Source organism: Oncorhynchus tshawytscha, linkage group LG01 (assembly GCF_018296145.1).
Source record: "Oncorhynchus tshawytscha isolate Ot180627B linkage group LG01, Otsh_v2.0, whole genome shotgun sequence".
Taxonomy (NCBI): domain Eukaryota; kingdom Metazoa; phylum Chordata; class Actinopteri; order Salmoniformes; family Salmonidae; genus Oncorhynchus; species Oncorhynchus tshawytscha.
In genome coordinates, this window is record NC_056429.1 from 55,247,796 (window position 1) to 55,267,667 (window position 19,872).

Here is a 19,872-nt window from a genome sequence, read left to right on the forward strand (position 1 = left end):
TCTCAATGGATGTGAAATGACATCTTTTCTGCTGGGTCATTTTTCATCTTGTCATTGTGTTCTGTTCAGTAGATATGGGGATAGAGTTAGTTGTTTGGGGAGTTTTGACCGTAAAGCACATACAGTACACCATTTGCAATATTCCCTCCACTAAACCAGGAATTAAGGTTCAGTCATGCATGACAAGCGAGAGTTGTATCTCTCTTGAACATCAGAACCAGGCAGGATGATTGAATCTTCTCTGGATCATCTATTTTATTTTTCTGACATGCTTTTCCCAAATGTAGACTGAATCACATTTGAACATGCATTCACCACTCCAAACAGCTGACGAGGACCAAATCTACTGGAAATGGCATCTGCATTTAGCATAAATCAGTCTTAACTAAAGAGGGAAAATCAAAGACACGAGGGATCTGTTTGAAAGGGGTTAAGAGTTCACTGCTAGGAGCAAACTGTTGCACGGCATGTTCGCACGGCCATGGATTAACTGCCGCTGAATTCATGGGTCCTAAACTCCCGTCAAATTCGAGAATACATGGCACTCCAGACTGTAGGCTCGCTGCAGGTGCCGATAGGGTCAGATAGGAAGGAATAATGAAAAACCAAGAAGCAGATTCAAAGGGTTTATCGTCTGGAGCAATTGGATTTTGACGGAAATCGAACTTATTGATGTTTGCTGCAATTTACCAGAAACTAAGCAAGAGTGATCTGTAAAAGCACACATCTAAACACACACAAAAATACACAAACACACACATTCATTGGGCTCTATTTCAGCAAACCTAACGCAATGGTGTGTCAGAAATATGTTTGTATAATTTCACAACCGGAATTATGGGCACGGTGGCTGGCGGTGGCTTGAAAGGGCTGGGTTTTGATGAATAAACAAGTTGTAGGTGTGTCAATGCTTGACCCCTCACTGGCCAATCAGCATATGCTCCATAGCATAAAACGTTTGGTTGCTTCAAGTTGTTCATTTACGCTATTGCATGTATTGCGCTGTCATCAGCTCCTATTTGAATGTTACTCCATAATAGCCTAGTTTGTTAAATAGCCTACAGAAACAAAATAACAAAATATATGTAGGCCTAGCCCATCTTTGCTAAATATGTTGAACATGTTTGCAGTCAACATTGTAAGAAGCCTAATTGAATGGCTTCAATGTGGAAATACAGTGCACTCAGAAAGTGTTCAGACCACTTGACTTTTTCCACATTTTGTTACGTTACAGCCTCATTCTAAAATGTCTAAATTGTTTGTTTTTTTCCTCATCAATGTAAATACAACATCCCATAATGACAAAGCAAAAAACAGTTTCTTTTAATTCGTACAAATGTATTATAAATAAAAAGCTGAAATATCACATTTACATAAGTATTCAGACCCTTTACTCAGTACTTGTTGAAGCACAAGCTTGTCACACCTGTATTTGGGGAGTTTCTCCCGTTCTTCTCTACAGATCCTCTCAAGCTCTGTCAGGTTGGATGCGGAGCGTCGCTGCACAGCTATTTTCAGGTCTCTCCAGAGATGTTTGATCGGGTTCAAGTACGGGCTCTGGCTGGGACACTCAAGGACATTCAGAGACATGTCCCGAAGCCACTACAGCATTGTCTTGGCTGTGTGCTTAGGGTTGTTGTCATGTTGGAAGGTGGACCTTCACCCCAGTCTGAAGTCCTGAGTGCTCTGCGGCAGGTTTTCATCTCGCTGTACTTTGCTCCGTTCATCTTTGCCTCTACCCTGACTAGTCTTCCAGTCCCTGCTGCTGAAAGACATCCCCAAACAATGCTGCCACCACCATGCTTCACTGTAGGGATGGTGCCATGTTTCCTCCAGACGTGACGATTGTCATTCAGACCAAATAGTTCAGTCTTGGTTTCAGCAGACCAGAGAATCTTGTTTCTTTAGGTGCCTTTTGGCAAACTCCAAGCTAGCTATCAGAGTGGCTTCCGTCTGGCCACTCTACAATAAAGGCCTGATTGGTGGAGTGCTGCAGAGATGGTTGTCCTTCTGGAAGGTTCTCCCATCTCTACAGAGGAAATCTAGAGCTCTGTCAGAGTGATCATCAGGTTCTTTGTCACGTCCCTGACCAAGGCCCTTCCCCCCGATTGCTCAGTTTGGCCAGGCAGCAGGCTCTAGGAAGAGTCTTGGTGGTTGCATTTAAGAATCATGGAGGTTACTGTGTTCTTGGGGACCTTCAATGCTGCAGACATTTTTTGGTACCCTTCCCCAGATCTGTGCCTCAACTAAATCCTATCTCAGAGCTCTACGGACAATTCCTTCGACCTCATGGCTTGGTTTTTCCCCTGATGTGCACTGTCAACTATGGGACCTAATATATAACAGGTGTGTGCCTTTCCAAATCATGTCTAATCAAATGAATTTACCACAGGTGGACTCCAATCAAGCTATAGAAACATCTCAAGAATGATCAATGGAAACAGGATTCCCCTGAGATCAATTTCGAGTCTAATAGCAAAGGGTCTGAATAATAATGTAAATTAGGAATTTATGTTTTTTATATTTAATCCATTTGCAAAAATGTCTAAACTTTTTTTTGCTTTGTAATTATGGGGTTTTGGGTGTAGATTGTTGAGGAAATGTATTTATTTAATCCATTTTAGAACAAGGCTGTGACGTAACAACATGTGGAAGAAGTCAAGGGGTCTGAATACTTTCTGAATGGCACTGTATCGTTAAACATAGTACTCACACTGATAGGCCTACTGTAAATTGCATTATGTCTGCCATGTCTGAGCCATGGACATGCCAAACATTGTCCATATACAAGATTCAATTCACTACTGATCAGACTTAAAAAAGAGAGTGAATCAAAGTGAATCAAAGTGAAAGAACTCGTTTTAAATAGGCTTGGTCTTGATACAGTTACAGGCACCATAATTGCTCCCCGTGGGTATATAATATGAAGGTAGATTACGGTGGCTTTTACACACGTGCAAAATAATAACTGGAGGCGGCAGAAAGAATCATACAAAGGCGATTGTCCGCTCACTGTTTTGCTGCTCCCAAACTTGATCTTTTTAATAAAGCTTTGGTGATTCATATTTGTTTCAAAGCAGTCTCACGAGCCAAACACTGTTTGAGAAATGCATTGGGCAGGGCAACAAAAAAACAACATTGAGTGGCGGGGAGGTTTGGTTTTTAATCAAATGAAATGAAAAACAAACAGTCTGTCGAAATAGGGAGGGGTCAGAAGCATGATATCAAAAAATCTCTTCTCTTGTTCGTTGGCACTACGTGCACATTCAGGCCTCTAGATGTCTTTATGCGTAACATTCGCACATCTATACAAAATACTAGGCTCCTGTCAATTATACCGTTGCCTTTGTGCGAGGCACATTCTCCAGAACATGTGCAGTTGATATGGAATTGTTAGAGGACTGAATAGTTTAGAGGAGCGCGTCTTTGGTAATCAGGCGAGGGGCGCTCTTTGAAAATGGGGATGGATTAGCCTACTTGAACAAGAGAAACGAAGTAGGCAGGTATGTGAATTGTGAACAATGAAAAAGCATGAGGGCAACAAAAAAAACTCCAATATTTCAAGTCACTCTCAGTAGACTATTTAAAACCCCTTTATTCATAGGCTACTTGGACAATGGCCAGGATAAAAAAGACTAAGGGGAGGGTAGACTATGCTTCGGTTTTAATCATATTAAACTAAATGGGGGGGGGGTTCTAAATACGAGATTTACTGGTACAAAAGGCACATCTCTCCTTCCATGGGCACTATGCGTCATGGCTGGATAAGCTCTGCTTCTGCACCCAGAATCCACTCCATTACCAACTGTGTTACTGATAAGACCTGCTTTGGATGGGTCTTATAAAACCTCCCATTAGCGCTGCATGAAATTGTCACTTTTGTGCTTGTTTTTAAAAAAGACCCACCTATTGCCACCTCTCCCAACTCAGCGCCTGCTGATGCTAGACAGGTCAATTACAGAACGTGCGTTTGACACTTGCGCCACCTGGAAATAGAACCCATGTAAACACAAATGGGTACTCACGCTAGCGCACACACACACACACACACACACACACACTGAAAAACACACGCTCCAGCGTCTGTGGCCGGCTGCTGAATTGTGCTACTGTGTGAGTTGTACAGAGAGAGACAGAGAGTGGCCCTTTCTGTGTCTGTGCTTGGCAGCGTTTAGCTGTGGGAGCGTGAAGGGCCCACGGCAACACTGTCACAGCAGAGGTGGAAGTGGAGAAGAGCAAAAGCTACCATGTGTTTGATGTGTTTGAAACCATTCCGCTCCAGTCATTACCACGAGCCCGTTCTCCCCAATTAAGGTGCCAGCAACCTCCTGTGATGTTCCTAGCTGGGAGATTTTAAGAAGAGACACACAGAGGTTGATGTGAGAACATGACTCGTGGACTACTGCCATTGACACTGACATCTAAAGTAGAGGGCCAAGCAATCACGGGCAGCAGACTCTCACCCGTGCATCCCTGACCAGAACCACATCACAGCACTATACAGACTGTAACAGTAGAGGTGTTAAGATAGCCCTACTGGACTCACTGATATGAGTGACAACACAGCACCACTCACTGGCCCAGGCCAACAACTGCAAGCTGAAGGCAGACTAGAAAGCAAACATACCAAGAGTCATCCATTGGTGTCCATTGTCCAAGATCGAAAAGCCTCCACACCTCCCTACCGTATAATCGGAGAGGAATGTGCAGAGGACGACACTGTATTGTCCTTAAACACTCCCAAAAACACACACACACACACACATTATATCGATGCTACGCTGCTGCTCAAAGAGAATTGAACATAACAGTACCACTCAAGGACAGAACTAGACAAAGGAGGCTGGTGGGGCGGAGCTATAGGAGGACGGGCTCATTGTAATGGCTGGAATGGGATGAATGGCAAGGAGTCAAACGGGGTTTTCCATATGTTTGATGTGTTTGATACCGTTCCATTTATTCCATCCCAGATCTTATATACCAGCCTCCTCTGGAACGACAGTAGACTCTGTTGACTCAATACAGAGTCAGAGGGATTTATTCCTGCAGTGCCTTCTCTTCATAGGCTATTAATCACTGCAGTCTTCACTTATTAAAAAGTATTGATGTTTACAGTAGATACAGGAGCCCTTTGTGCGTTTTGTTTTTGGCTCTCGAAGGCTTGGCTCAGAGTGTTTTCTAAAAGTACGTTCACTGTGATTCCGTGATTCCCACCCCCTCGTCTTCTCATCTTTACCGCTTTTCCCCGCCCCCTCGTCTTCTCATCTTTACCGCTTTCCCCGCCCCCTCGTCTTCTCATCTTTACCGCTTTTCCCCGCCCCCTCGTCTTCTCATCTTTACCGCTTTTCCCCGCCCCCTCGTCTTCTCATTTTACCGCTTTTCCCCCCCTCGTCTTCTCATCTTTACCGCTTTTCCCCGCCCCCTTTCTCATCTTTACCGCTTTTCCCCGCCCCCTCGTCTTCTCATCATTACCGCTTTTCCCCAAATCAAAGTTGTGATCAAGTTCTGTCTCGTTGCGTTACGTTTTCAATACGCATTGTTGCTCTAGGCGTGGAGATGAATCATCCCAGTGATGTGGAAAAGTTTGACTGATGAACAAAGTGTTTCTCCTCCCATTCGTTACTCTGGCAGATGAGCCGATTAAGGGCTGAAGTAAATATCAAAGATGCGGTGGCAGATTGGATACCCTGCTGCTACTGAATCTAGATCTGGGCTCCTGCTGGATCTTTTCAAACTGCCAACCAAATCGCTTCAGTAAATAATTGCTGATAATTGGTAGGAACGTTTGTGTATGTGTCTTTCGGTGTCTGGCAGGATCGGATGCCATTTGGTTGCTTTTTTGATTTGGATTCTGTGTGTGTGTGTGTGTGTGTGTGTGTGTGTGTGTGTGTGTGTGTGTGTGTGTGTGTGTGTGTGTGTGTGTGTGTGTGTGTGTGTGTGTGTGTGTGTGTGTGTGTGTGTGTGTGTGTGGTGTGTGAGAGAGCTGAGTGTCTGTGTACTGATGTGAGACAATCATACAGTGTGTCTGTGCTCCAAGTCTTACGGTATGTGTGCAGACGTGAATCGCCGTTCAACATATTCTGCTCTCTGTGTGACTGTTCCTGTGTCTCTGTGTGACTGTTCCTGTGTCTCTGTGCGACTGTTCCTGTGTCTCTGTGCGACTGTTCCTGTGTCTCTGTGCGACTGTTCCTGTGTCTCTGTGCGACTGTTCCTGTGTCTCTGTGCGACTGTTCCTGTGTCTCTGTGCGACTGTTCCTGTGTCTCTGTGTGACTGTTCCTGTGTCTCTGTGTGACTGTTCCTGTGTCTCTGTGCTCCAGGCGGAGGGAGAGGACAGCCTGAAGAAGATGCAGCTGATGGAGCTGGCCATCCTCAACGGCACCTACCGAGACGCCAACATCAAGTCACGTAAGGATGACATCACCGCGCCCCTCTCCCTAGGGATGGGGGGGAGGGGGAGGGGGGGCGCACTGACTGACACGGTAGAACAGCCCTTTGTGTGTCCGGGAGCAATGTAATTCAAACTGCTCCTTTTCGCTCACAACAAGCCCAGGAGCGTTGTGCGGTGCCATGAATTGAACAGAGTGTGCTTTTGGCTTGCCACGTTCAGCGTTCCCCTCAGTGCATTTTTCATTGTTTCTTTAGTTACTTTGGTTTCCCTGCTGTCCTATTGGGTGGCACTCGGGCGAGTTCTTTTAAAGGAGGAAGAGCGGTCTGGCTCTGACTGGGCGTCCATTTTGTGTCGCTGAGGGAGATGCGTGCCTCATTCCAATCGCATGGTGTTTGTGCTGAACAGATCCCAGCCAGCACTGTTGTGCCCGAATCAAACTCTGTGCTAGAGATGAATGGAGGCAATCCTTGAAGACCTCTCTTATATTGTGCTAAATGCTGTGTAGTGGAAGCTAAGTAAGGCCAGTCTGTCGAACAGTTTGTTTATGTAGCTTTTTCTCCGGTTCCTGACTTATCTGATATTCTTTGAGTGTGTCCTATGATATGTGTGATAGATGCTAACTTGTGTTTTGTATCCTCCTTTTTCTTCCACTTCTCTCCACCTCTCCTCCCCCTCTGGTCTCTCCACACACCCCTCCCTCTTCCTCCTCCTCCACCTCTCCTCCCCCTCTGGTCTCTCCACACACCCCTCCCTCTTCCTCCTCCTCCACCTCTCCTCCCCCTCTGGTCTCTCCACACACCTCTTCCTCCTCCTCCACCTCTCCTCCTCCTCTGGTCTCTCCACACACCCCTCCATCTTCCTCCTCCTCCACCTCTCCTCCCCTTCTGATCTCTCCACACACCCCTCCCTCGTCCTCCTCCTCCACCTCTCCTCCCCCTCTGGTCTCTCCACACACCCCTCCCTCTTCCTCCTCCTCCACCTCTCCTCCTCCTCTGGTCTCTCCACACACCCCTCCATCTTCCTCCTCCTCCACCTCTCCTCCCCCTCTGGTCTCTCCACACACCCCTCCCTCTTCCTCCTCCTCCACCTCTCCTCCTCCTCTGGTCTCTCCACACACCCCTCCATCTTCCTCCTCCTCCACCTCTCCTCCCCCTCTGGTCTCTCCACACACCCCTCCCTCGTCCTCCTCCTCCACCTCTCCTCCCCCTCTGGTCTCTCCACACACCCCTCCCTCTTCCTCCTCCTCCACCTCTCCTCCTCCTCTGGTCTCTCCACATACCCCTCCCTCTTCCTCCTCCTCCACCTTTCCTCCCCCTCTGGTCTCTCCACACACCCCTCCCTCTTCCTCCTCCTCCACCTCTCCTCCCCTCTGGTCTCTCCACACACCCCTCCCTCTTCCTCCTCCTCCACCTCTCCTCCTCCCTGGTCTCTCCACACACCCCTCCCTCTTCCTCCTCCTCCACCTCTCCTCCTCCTCTGGTCTCTCCACACACCCCTCCCTCTTCCTCCTCCTCCACCTCTCCTCCCCCTCTGGTCTCTCCACACACCCCTCCCTCTTCCTCCTCCTCCACCTCTCCTCCCCCTCTGGTCTCTCCACACACCCCTCCCTCTTCCTCCTCCTCCACCTCTCCTCCTCCTCTGGTCTCTCCACACACCCCTCCCTCTTCCTCCTCCTCCACCTCTCCTCCTCCTCTGGTCTCTCCACACACCCCTCCCTCTTCCTCCTCCTCCACCTCTCCTCCTCCTCTGGTCTCTCCACACACCCCTCCCTCTTCCTCCTCCTCCACCTCTCCTCCTCCTCTGGTCTCTCCACACACCCCTCCCTCTTCCTCCTCCTACACCTCTCCTCCTCCTCTGGTCTCTCCACACACCCCTCCCTCTTCCTCCTCCTACACCTCTCCTCCTCCTCTGGTCTCTCCACACACACCTCCCTCTTCCTCCTCCTCCACCTCTCCTCCTCCTCTGGTCTCTCCACACACACCTCCCTCTTCCTCCTCCTCCACCTCTCCTCCCGTGTTTTCCGCTCACTCCAGCTGCCCTTGCCTTCTCTCTTGCAGCGAACGCCCAGGCGCCCCGCATCATCGCCGGCCCCGCCCCCATGCCCCAGAACGCCCTGCGCACTTCCACCCCGGCCGGCCCCACCCTAATGCCCCTGATCCGACAGATCCAGACCTGCATGCCCAACGGCTCGCCCCACCCGGGCGTCATGACCCAGGGTCCCGAGTCGGGCCTCATATACGCGTCACCGTACGATTACCCCTACACGCTGGCCCCTGCCACCTCCATCCTGGAGTACCCCATCGACTCCAGCGGGGTGTTAGGTAAGCATGCGTGCCCCTGTGATTGCCCCGCAGCCCCCCACCAACACCACCACCCCCATGGCCAGTGGAATCCCGCCCCCACGCTGATCCTGCGCCACTCCTCCTAAATACGGCCCCGCCCCCCATTCACACTTTTGTGACGACCCCCCCCTCAGAATAATACCACACTCCCCCCGTCTCTCGCCCTCACCCGCCCCAGCCTCCCAGGAGATACCACTGAAAGAGAGGGGTCAGCAACAGAAAAAACAAACATTCCAGCTCTTTACTGCATCTTTCTTTTCACTATCATGAGACAATTCTCTCCTCTAAAAAGCCCTTTAAGAAATGTGTGCATAAATGAACTGGAAGTTAAGAGCTCTACTGGCTCTGTGATTTGTAAGAGGGAGCGGTTTCATTCAGAAAAGGGTCCTTACCCTCCTCTCTCCCAGTCCCTGCATACACACGCAGCCCTATGGCTTTGAAAAAAGCCACTTTAGAAAATATCATATTACAAACGCGACTTGACTCCATTAAGACAGACTGTACCCAAAGGCACATTGTAAATCTGAACTGTTACCAATGCACCAAAAGGTCAACAGCAGCGTGTCCAATTGGGTTGAGCACATTCCAGACAGCCAGGGTGTCAGCCATTAGCAGCCAGAGTTCCGCCTAAATGCAGTGGACCAAGCCTCCAATTGTGTCTGGGTGAAGGGAGAGGGGAGAGGGGATTCTGGGTTGGGGGCGGGGGGTTGGGTGAGTGAGGCTGGGTGGGTGGGGGTGTTACTGTGAAGGGGGGAGGGGGGGGGGTCGAGGAGCGGCGGAGCCCAGTGAAGATTTCACCCTGTCTCTCTCTCTTGTGTGACCTATACAGCGTCCTCAAAGGCCGAAGAGCTGCCCCTCTACCTGGGGTTTCAGACCTGTCACTTTCCCATCACTGTGCAGCGAGGAGAGCCCTGCAACCGGCCTCCCTTTTAAAGAAACGTCCCTTCCCTCCCTCTTTCCCTCCACCCCCTCAAACAACACACACCCACCTCCTCATCTCCCTCCTCCCTCCCCGCCACCACACGCTGGACTGGTTGAGGATTGTCCCTCTCTGAACAACCACAAGCCACATGGGGAAGCCTCAGCTCTTCCTCTTTGAATGTCTGTTCAAAGTGACGTGTGTGTTACTGATCAACCCTTTTTGATTTCCTGTCCTGATGATGATGATATATTTATGTATGATGATGAGGGAGAACTGAGCTCCACCTTGCTGCAGACCCCCTTGGGGGCACCCCCATCTCTCTGGGTGTGGCTTGGGGGCGTCCTGAGGGGTAACATGAGGAAGGTGAGGGGGTCGACAGAGAGGGCTTGCGGAGCCAATGGGGGAGATGGTGTGTGTTGGCGATGGGGCACCTGCAGTTAAAGCGTCTAGGCCTCACAGGCTTTATTCACAAAGGGATTTTAGGACATTCTGTCCCGACACTGACAGTCTTAACTTCACTCTTTTGAAAAATATTCACAGAATGAGACTTTCAGCTCAAGTGTAGCCCAAACGACAGTCAGTGAGTGAACAACATAGTCCTTTTGTATAACACATTTTTGCAGGGACTCAAACAGAGTGTCCTAAAATGGCTTCGGGAATAGGGGCCTGGTGTGTGTTGACAGGAACTCCTGGCACTAATTCACCGTTCCCTTCCTTTATTCAATAGGTGTGGCTTTCCCCACGAAAGGCTAAAAGAGTTTCACGGATCCTTACTGAGCCCCTCATCCGATCTGAGTGTTGACACACATGTGCTTTTGTTTCACAGCTGCCTTGAGTGTAATGAACCAAGAGCCGGGCATATAGCAGTCAGACAGACAGACAACAGACAGGCAGACTGACACAGACAGGCAGACTGACACAGACAGGCACACAGACACAGACAGGCACACAGACACAGACAGGCAGACAGACAGACAGACAGACAGGCAGGCTCCCTCACTACTGATGTTTACACCGGCCAAACCTCCCCGAAGAGGCACGGGCCTTAACGCCATGCATTATGTGTGAGTGTGTATGTGCATCCTGTACACACATTCATATAAGTATATTTTCGCAGACCTACGGTATGCGACTGTTCCACTGACTGCTATGTCTGGGATTGAAAATCTATACAATACTGTCACGCTTTACTAATCACTTAATTCATTGCCTTTTTTTCTACCTATTCTTTTTATTTTTTTATTTTATAAGAGATGTTCATTTTTTTTACTACTGCAAATGTGCCTAAAAGCTTTCATCTCTGGGCTTTAACCAGAGAGTGGGTGATCAGTATTATATTTAAAACGAATAACTGAGGAGATGCACTTCCTGATGCTCAACCTGAGATTATGTGACTAGTAAAGCTCCCTGTGTGTGTGTGTGTGTGTGTGTGTGTGTGTGTGTGTGTGTGTGTGTGTGTGTGTGTGTGTGTGTGTGTGTGTGTGTGTGTGTGTGTGTGTGTGTGTGTGTGTGTGTGTGTGTGTGTGTGTGTGTGTGTGTGTGTGCATAAATGCCTAATTTCTGCAAATTTGTAACAAGGACTCAAGAAAACAATGGATCCTTACAGTCAAGGTTACTCCATAGTCACAAATGCTACTATGTCCAAGATTTCTCCTTGTTACGATGAAGTATATGAGTATAATTTGTGCCTTAACATGTATTTCTAAAGATTTTTTCCTAATTGTGTTACGTGTTTGGTCGTATAAACCTTGATGATATGACGAATTGACTTGATGGAAACGGCGAAGGAGGAAATGACCTAATCCTTGTTTTGGTCATGTTGTTGCAATCCGAGCAGGTGCAGTGACTACTAAGGTTCGAAGGCACGAACTGCGGGTCCATCCTTACCAAAGGATAGTGACCGCAGACCGAGGTTAGTTTAGCTCTTATATGCATTTGTGTTTTATTGCCAATGCCTGCTCACTGTTGGTCCTGATCTGTTTTGCAACATGTACAAATTGTTCAGCTAGTCGTTCCGGTTTGTGATGTGATGCAACATACTGCGCACCCTTCCTCGTCGTGGCCTCTGAGAAACATTTATTTGGAATACATTTGTTCTCAGAGTGCGTACGTGGAGGGCTGTACAAGGTGATTCTGAGAACTAGTGACCACAACACAGTAGCCGAATGATGCTTTTGCTATCTAGGTAGAGACACAAACATACACACCTGCATTTAAAACAAAAAAACTATTCCACTCTATTATTTCGATGACTTTATGAATCTGACATGATGTCGATGACAAATAATGGACGATACCCCTTTCTTTAAAAAAAAGAAGATCAAATGACCTGTATTTTAGTTTCCCCCCTCCGTTCAATTTTATTTCAAATGCACTTAAGTCTTCAGCTTCTTACGTGGATAATGTAGCGTTTTAATCGATAAATGATGTCCATTTGTATTTATTTGTTTGAGGAAATTAATGTTTTGGGAATCTGACCCGTTGTATTGTCAAGGACAACACAGAAGTGTAAACCTGTCATGTCATATTTTGATTTTTTTCCATCTCCCCATTTTTACTACAGTATATTTTTAAAGTCTCAACAACGGGTAGGCTATAGACTGGAAATGGTTTTACTCTGCAGATAAGGTAAACAAACACAACAGTCAGAGCTTTCGCTCTCTAAAGTCCACATGTGTCACACATGTATTCACTGAATACTGAGAATAACCGAGGTAGTAAGCCAGAGAAGAAACCATTTGTCAAATTACGCGAGCAACAAGGAATTTACGGGATCTGTTCTCTATCAGTGCCTTTTCTCTGTTTTATCCTTATACCCTGGTGCTTAATACACCAAGTGTGCCTTGTACCCACACTGTGTATCATCACATTTCACTACAGATCATTCCTTGTACCCACACTGTGTATCATCACATTTCACTACAGATCATTCCTTGTACCCAATCAAGTGAGTGTTTGCAATGTGCCAGAAAATAGGATGCAAATGCCAATTGAAAAACTGCCTACATGCAGACATTTTTTGGATAAATCAACCTACATTTTAGTACATACGTTGAAGTTGAAAACTCAGTGAAATTGATTCAATTGTAATACTGTTTAAATAAGTCCAGTTCACAAATCACCTTTTTTTTGCTGCTAGATGATGTGGAACAATTAACATATATAATTAACAGTATATGCAAACTGGGTCTAAGGATATTCAGGTTTCGGCACTGTAGCGCTGTCTGTGAATTGCCTCTGAAAACTTGATAGCTCAAATCTGCCCTAAAACAAATAAATTAATATAAAAATAACTGTAATATGGAGTTACTTAAGAAGTGCATATTATGCAAAGGGTATTATTACTAAAAGGTCAAACCTTAATCCATAATGATAATACATGATAATAATGGTAACGGATAGGTTACTGACAAATTGAATGACACACCAACATCCGATGAAATTGCACAAAGGCCTGTATTCAGTCAACCTCTTCATAGGTTTGGCTCCCACACTCTGATGAACAGTTTTACACCATTAAAACGTTGGTTTATTCAAACAATACGGTAGCACAACGTAATATGATTGACGTATCAGTGCGGTTTGGGGGGTTGAACCATGAGGCAGGGGGGATTGAGTGCAGGCCAACTGGTCAAGCCTGTGTGTAAGAGGCAGGCTGACCGGGTGGAAGCAGGGAGGAAGCTAAGATGGCGTCTGAGATGTGGGACTTTTCATCAGCTCATATTGGCAAAGCTGTTGAACGGTCTCAAAATAGTAAATATACTATCAAATAAGTACGTCAATTGGGGTCTAGAGATTTACAGTGCCTTCAGAAAGTATTCCCAAACTAAATTTAAAATGAATTAAGTTGAGAGGTTGTGTCAGTGATGTAGACAACGCCCCATAATGTCGAGGTGGAATTGTTTTTAGAAATGTTTACAAATGAAAAATGAAAAGCTTAAGTCTTGAGTCAGTCAGTATTCAACCCTTTTGCCTAGTAAGCCTAGTAATAATATGCTTAACAAGTCACATAACAAGTTGCATGGACTATGTGCGCAATAGTAGTGTTTAACATGATTTTTAAATGACTACCCTATCTCTCTACCCCACACATACAATTATCTTTAAGGTCCCTCAGTCGAGCAGTGAATTTCAAACACAGATTCAACCACAAAGACCATGGAGGTTTTCCTATGTTTCGCGAAGAAGGGCACCTATTGGTAGATGGGTAAAAAAAACAGACATTGAATATCACTTTGAGCATGGTGCAGTAATTAATTGTACACATGATAGGAATCTGTGATAGGAAATAACTGACGATGGATCAACAACATTGTATTACTAACATAAATGACAGAGTGGAAAGAAGGAAGCCTGTAGGAAAAAAATATTACAAAACATACATCCTGTTTGCAACAAGGCACTAAAGTAATAGTGCAAAAAATGTGGCAAAGAAATACACGTTTTTTTCCTGAATACAAAGCATTATGTTTGAGGCAAATCCAACCTAACACATCACTGTATACCACTCTTCATATTTTGAAGAATGGTGTTGGCTGCATCATGTTATGGGTATGCTTGTCATCGGCAAGAACGAGGGAGTTTTGTAGGATAAAAATAAATGGAATACAGCTAAGCATAGACAAAATCCTAGAGGAAAACCTGGTTCAGCCTGCTTTCCACCAGACACTGGGAGACAAATTCACCTTTCAGCAGGACAATAACCTAAAACACAAGGCCAAATATACACTGTTGCTTACCAAGATGACATTGAATGTTCCTGACTGGCCTAGTTCAATTTTTGACTTAAATCGGCTTGAACATCTATGGCAAGACTTGAAAATGGTTGTCTAACAATGATCAACGACCATCTTTTTATTTATTTATTTAAACCCGGTAAGTTGACTGAGAACACGTTCTCATTTACAGCAACGACCTGGGGAATAGGTTTAGGGGAGAGAAGGGGGATGAATGACAGCACACTACACAGGGCAATGTCCCCAATCACTGCCTTGTGTTATTGGGATATTTTGGGGGAGGGACAAGAGGACAGAGTCCTACACCACTTCCAGCAGCATCTGGTGTCCTATCTAGGGACTGACCCGGACCAACCTTTCTTAGCTTTTGAGGCAAGCCAGCAGTGGGATGCAGGGTGGTATGCTGCTGGTTAAAGCCAGCGGTGGGATGTAGGGTGGTATGCTGCTGGTTAAAGCCAGCGGTGGGATGCAGGGTGATATGCTGCTGGCAAAATGCTCTGGTGGTATCTTGACAGAGCTTGACACATTATTTAAGAATAATGGGAAAATATTGTACAATCCAGGTGTCCAAAGCTCATAGAGAAAAAAACTCTTACCCCGAAACTCTAAGCTGTAATCGCTGACTCTAATGTGTATTGCACCGGGGGGCTTGAATACTTATCTAATCAAGATATATTACTCTTTTATTTCCCATGAATAAATAAAAAAATCTTCCACTTTGAGTATTTTGTGTAGATCATTGACAATCTTTTTTTCAATTAAATCCATTTAATCCCACTTTATAAACACAACAAAATCTGGGAAACGTAAAAGGGTTTGAATACGTTCTGAAGGCACTGTATACAGTATATCCTATTTAGATTTTCCTCTGGACACTTTACAGTGCATTAGAAAGCATTTTACAACCGCTCTCAACGACACAGTTCTTAAGCTCTTAATACAGTAAGATTTACAATATTTTGTCACTCTGGTAAAGAAGCCTTTCTTCTTTTCTTTACATCTGTTTGATTGTTGCTTCATTTGAAAAGAGAGACTACAGCACAAATCTTATTTTGCACTGAATGATTTTTTATTTTTTTTAAGTCAAAAGCATTCTCCATCTCCTCTGCTGCAGTCAGAATGGCAGAACCTCAGACGATGAAATGAAACATATGATCTAAGCTGCATACGTCTTAAACGGACCACTGTGGAGTGGACAGAGAATTCTAGGGTCCATTTTGGATGAGAAATTGCCAGAGTGTGAATGCATTTACCAGAAATGTTCCACTTGAGAATTAAAAAACACAAAAAAAACATGTTTTACTGTAAAGCTTCTTTAAATGTTTTGTTGTTGCAAAGAAAATAGTATTTACTTGTGGCTTCTTGAAATATATATATAAATATATATATATAAAATATAAAGCAGGAATGTATATGAAATGTCAGAAATAGCAAGGATTATTCTATAGGGCTATTTGTAGGAAAGACAAATATCCATCATAGCAGCTTTATAGCACCACTTTAGAAAATGTCCTCTATTTTTGAATATATTTTAGGGCTTTAAACAAAAGACAGGACCTTTTCAGTGTTTATATGCAAGTGCATTTTATATTGTGTCCTGTGAATTGTATATTGTCTCCTAAGCTGAGGGCACTGGCTGAAGTGATGGCTTTGGCATGCTCACAGCTTAACGTTTCATGGCTAGTGTGCTATTTTAGAAAATACCATGTAGTGTTGCTTTGTATCATTAAAGCAAAGATTTTCATGCTTGTTGTAAATAGAAAACATACTTTGAAAAGGCAATAAAAAAAATGATATTGAGTTTTTTTTATTTTTAAATGACAAACACCATTTTGGCCTAAAATGATTTTTTTTCCACAGCGGTGTAGACTTCTTGAATTTCTCACTGTAACCTCTCTAAATGAATTCATTCCCAAACAATGAGACGTATTAATATTCACTTCCACCACTACTAGCCGCTTGACTCTTGAACCTCTGAAGTGCTCTAATACTTATTAGCAGTCAGGTAACAATAACTTTACTGACTGTTGTCTACGACTATACCTTCCTCCATCTCGTTTGGATCTTTCCCTCTGATTTACTGTCCGTTTACTTGACTGCTACTAACCATTTAGAACTACTGTAATTATCTTTTTTAATTCCCTCCTTTTTAACACGTGAGCTGAAGGGACTGTCTTTCATGTTATGTAAAATCATGCTTTCATGACTTTACGACATTGTAAGGATATAGATGAGTAGCTCTTGCTGAACTCTTGGATTCAATCAACCCATCATATGAATTGTCCTTTTATCTAAACAAACAGAATAATGCATGAATTGTTTTCATTTCTGACACAGCGTTTTGCGTCCAAGCGCTCTGGCTTCGGGTCAAAGCGAAGGTGTTGTGGAAGCATATGGAAACATATGGTGTCACGTGTAGATTGGTCGGTCGCAGTTGTGGCGAAATTGCATGGTGAATTGAATGGATGCATGGTATAGCTCTGATTAGTTAAGCCATGCTGTCATCCTGCTGTCGCTAGCTGAGACTAATCTCCTCTATCTTTTTTCTTTCCTTTCATTTTTGTTTCTCTCCTTTATAATTTGTCTCTCTTTTCTGTTTGTTTGTTTCTTAACACCCCCCCCAGCCGCCACTGGCAACTAACCCCTGACCTTCTGACCTTCTGAAATCTTCAACCAATGACGACCTGGCCATTGCCCGCACATCAGTTCTTTGGTAGAAGGGGAAAAAAGAAGCCTTGGCTTGTTACAGTCAGTCAAGGCACAGCTTCTCATCACCTGACTAATGGACACACTACAATGGCTTGGCAGCCCCCTCCTGCCTGCCCAGTCTGCTTATTAGGGGGACAGATACTGGCTCTAGACCTGCACTGAATCATTGTTAAGCAATAAGGTCTGATATGCCCCCTCTTATCCTCCCTGACCGAGTCCCCGCCAAGCAACCCCCAAACACACCACACTCTAAAACACCCTGGTAACGCCCCGTTGGTCGCCTCCTGAAGATCAAGAAGGATGCAAACCTCCACTCCCTGACCGCCCAAAATCACCGTACCCCCTGGACCTGCCACATCGCCCAGGTGACCTTCCCACTGTCATGGTAACTGAGCTGACTATGAATGTATAGCAGCATGGTGAGTCCTGACACCTCTCTCTCTCTATATATATATATATATATATATACAGTGCCTTGCGAAAGTATTCGGCCCCCTTGAACTTTGCGACCTTTTGCCACATTTCAGGCTTCAAACATAAAGATATAAAACTATATTTTTTTGTGAAGAATCAACAACAAGTGGGACACAATCATGAAGTGCAACGACATTTATTGGATATTTCAAACTTTTTTAACAAATCAAAAACTGAAAAATTGGGCGTGCAAAATTATTCAGCCCCTTTACTATCAGTGCAGCAAACTCTCTCCAGAAGTTCAGTGAGGATCTCTGAATGATCCAATGTTGACCTAAATGACTAATGATGATAAATACAATCCTCCTGTGTGTAATCAAGTCTCCGTATAAATGCACCTGCACTGTAATAGTCTCAGAGGTCCGTTAAAAGCGCAGATCATCATCATAGCATCATGAAGAACAAGGAACACACCAGGCAGGTCCGAGGTACTGTTGTGAAGAAGTTTAAAGCCTGATTTGGATACAAAAAGATTTCCCAAGCTTTAAACATCCCAAGGAGCACTGTGCAAGCGATAATATTGAAATGGAAGGAGTATCAGACCACTGCAAATCTACCAAGACCTGGCCGTCCCTCTAAACTTTCAGCTCATACAAGGAGAAGACTGATCAGAGATGCAGCCAAGAGGCCCATGATCACTCTGGATGAACTGCAGAGATCTACAGCTGAGGTGCGAGACTCTGTCCATAGGACAACAATCAGTCGTATATTGCACAAATCTGGCCTTTATGGAAGAGTGGCAAGAAGAAAGCCATTTCTTAAAGATATCCATAAAAAGTGTTGTTTAAAGTTTGCCACAAGCCACCTGGGAGACACACCAAACATGTGGAAGAAGGTGCTCTGGTCAGATGAAACCAAAATTGAACTTTTTGTCAACAATGCAAAACGTTATGTTTGGTGTAAAAGCAACACAGAGCATCACCCTGAACACACCATCCCCACTGTCAAACACAGTGGTGGCAGCATCATGGTTTGGGCCTGCTTTTCTTCAGCAGGGACAGGGAAGATGGTTAAAATTGATGGGAAGATGGATGGAGCCAAATACAGGACCATTCTGGAAGAAAACCTGATGGAGTCTGCAAAAGACCTGAGACTGGGACGGAGATTTGTCTTCCAACAAGACAATAATCCAAAACATAAAGCAAAATCTGCAATGGAATGGTTCAAAAATAAACATATCCAGGTGTTAGAATGGCCAAGTCAAAGTCCAGACCTGAATCCAATCGAGAATCTGTGGAAAGAACTGAAAACTGCTGTTCACAAATGCTCTCCATCCAACCTCACTGAGCTCGAGCTGTTTTGCAAGGAGGAATGGGAAAAATTTCAGTCTCTCGATGTGCAAAACTGATAGAGACATACCCCAAGCGACTTACAGCTGTAATCGCAGCAAAAGGTGGCGCTACAAAGTATTAACTTAAGGGGGCTGAATAATTTTGCACGCCCAATTTTTCAGTTTTTGATATGTTAAAAAAGTTTGAAATATCCAATAAATGTCGTTGCACTTCATGATTGTGTCCCACTTGTTGTTGATTCTTCACAAAAAAATACAGTTTTATATCTTTATGTTTGAAGCCTGAAATGTGGCAAAAGGTCGCAAAGTTCAAGGGGGCCGAATACTTTCGCAAGGCACTGTATATATATATATATATCTCCCTCTCTCTCTTTCTCTATCTACCCCTGCCAACTGATGACCCATCTCTCTCCACTGACTATGAAGTCCTGGGTCTTTTATGACATGAAGACTGAGGGGGTTTCATTTAAGCAGGACTTGAAGAGAGAATAGGGGCTCTATTCAATCAGACAATCTGCATAGTGGTTGTTTTGGCTGTGTGTCAGAGGTGAAACTGCGTTAGAGCTGTCAAATCCACAAGTGGTTCCTGGCATTATACCCAAAGCGGACATTACCATTGGCTGCACGGAGTCACATTAAGAGAAATTCCATGCAGCCTTGATCAACAAGTTCAATCACTGGAATATGAGATGTAATCTACACCTAGAAATTCTCATTATTTCATTTAATGATTTGGCGTCATTATTTCTATATAGCCTACACTTTCTTCTTCGGCACTTCCTAACACGAGAGGGATGGGTGTGGCTTTGTGACAGTGATCAAGAGCAGCTGCTCACCAATTTGACAGCTGCAATGCAGTTACACCTCCGACACCGCCAAAACATCCACTGTGTCGGGTGTCGACTCTCGCCAGTTAATACGTCATCTGATTTCATCTAGGCCCTGGGGTCCAACAGAGAGTTTCAAGACTATAGAAGGGAGAGTACCTGCCCGGTTACCTGGCATTGTC

The 19,872-nt window shown here is 44.9% G+C and overlaps 1 protein-coding gene across 4 annotated transcripts in view; it reads left to right on the forward strand.

Annotated features, from left to right (window-relative positions):
* Window positions 1-17,591, forward strand: part of LOC112253313 (protein quaking) — a 111,868-nt gene extending 94,277 nt beyond the window's left edge. The window contains exons 5-8 of one of the 4 annotated variants that reach the window (XR_006083605.1): window positions 6,319-6,406; window positions 8,423-8,710; window positions 9,561-11,565; window positions 17,014-17,591. Coding sequence is in view for 3 of the 4 variants with exons in the window: in XM_042323208.1 (XP_042179142.1) it covers window positions 6,319-6,406; window positions 8,423-8,817 (483 nt within the window). In the remaining variant the exon portion in view is untranslated. Of the gene's footprint in view, window positions 1-6,318; window positions 6,407-8,422; window positions 9,413-9,560; window positions 13,405-17,013 lie in introns of those variants that run through there. The other 3 variants (XM_042323213.1, XM_042323212.1, XM_042323208.1) reach the window with 3 other exon arrangements.
* Window positions 17,592-19,872: the final 2,281 nt, after the last annotated feature.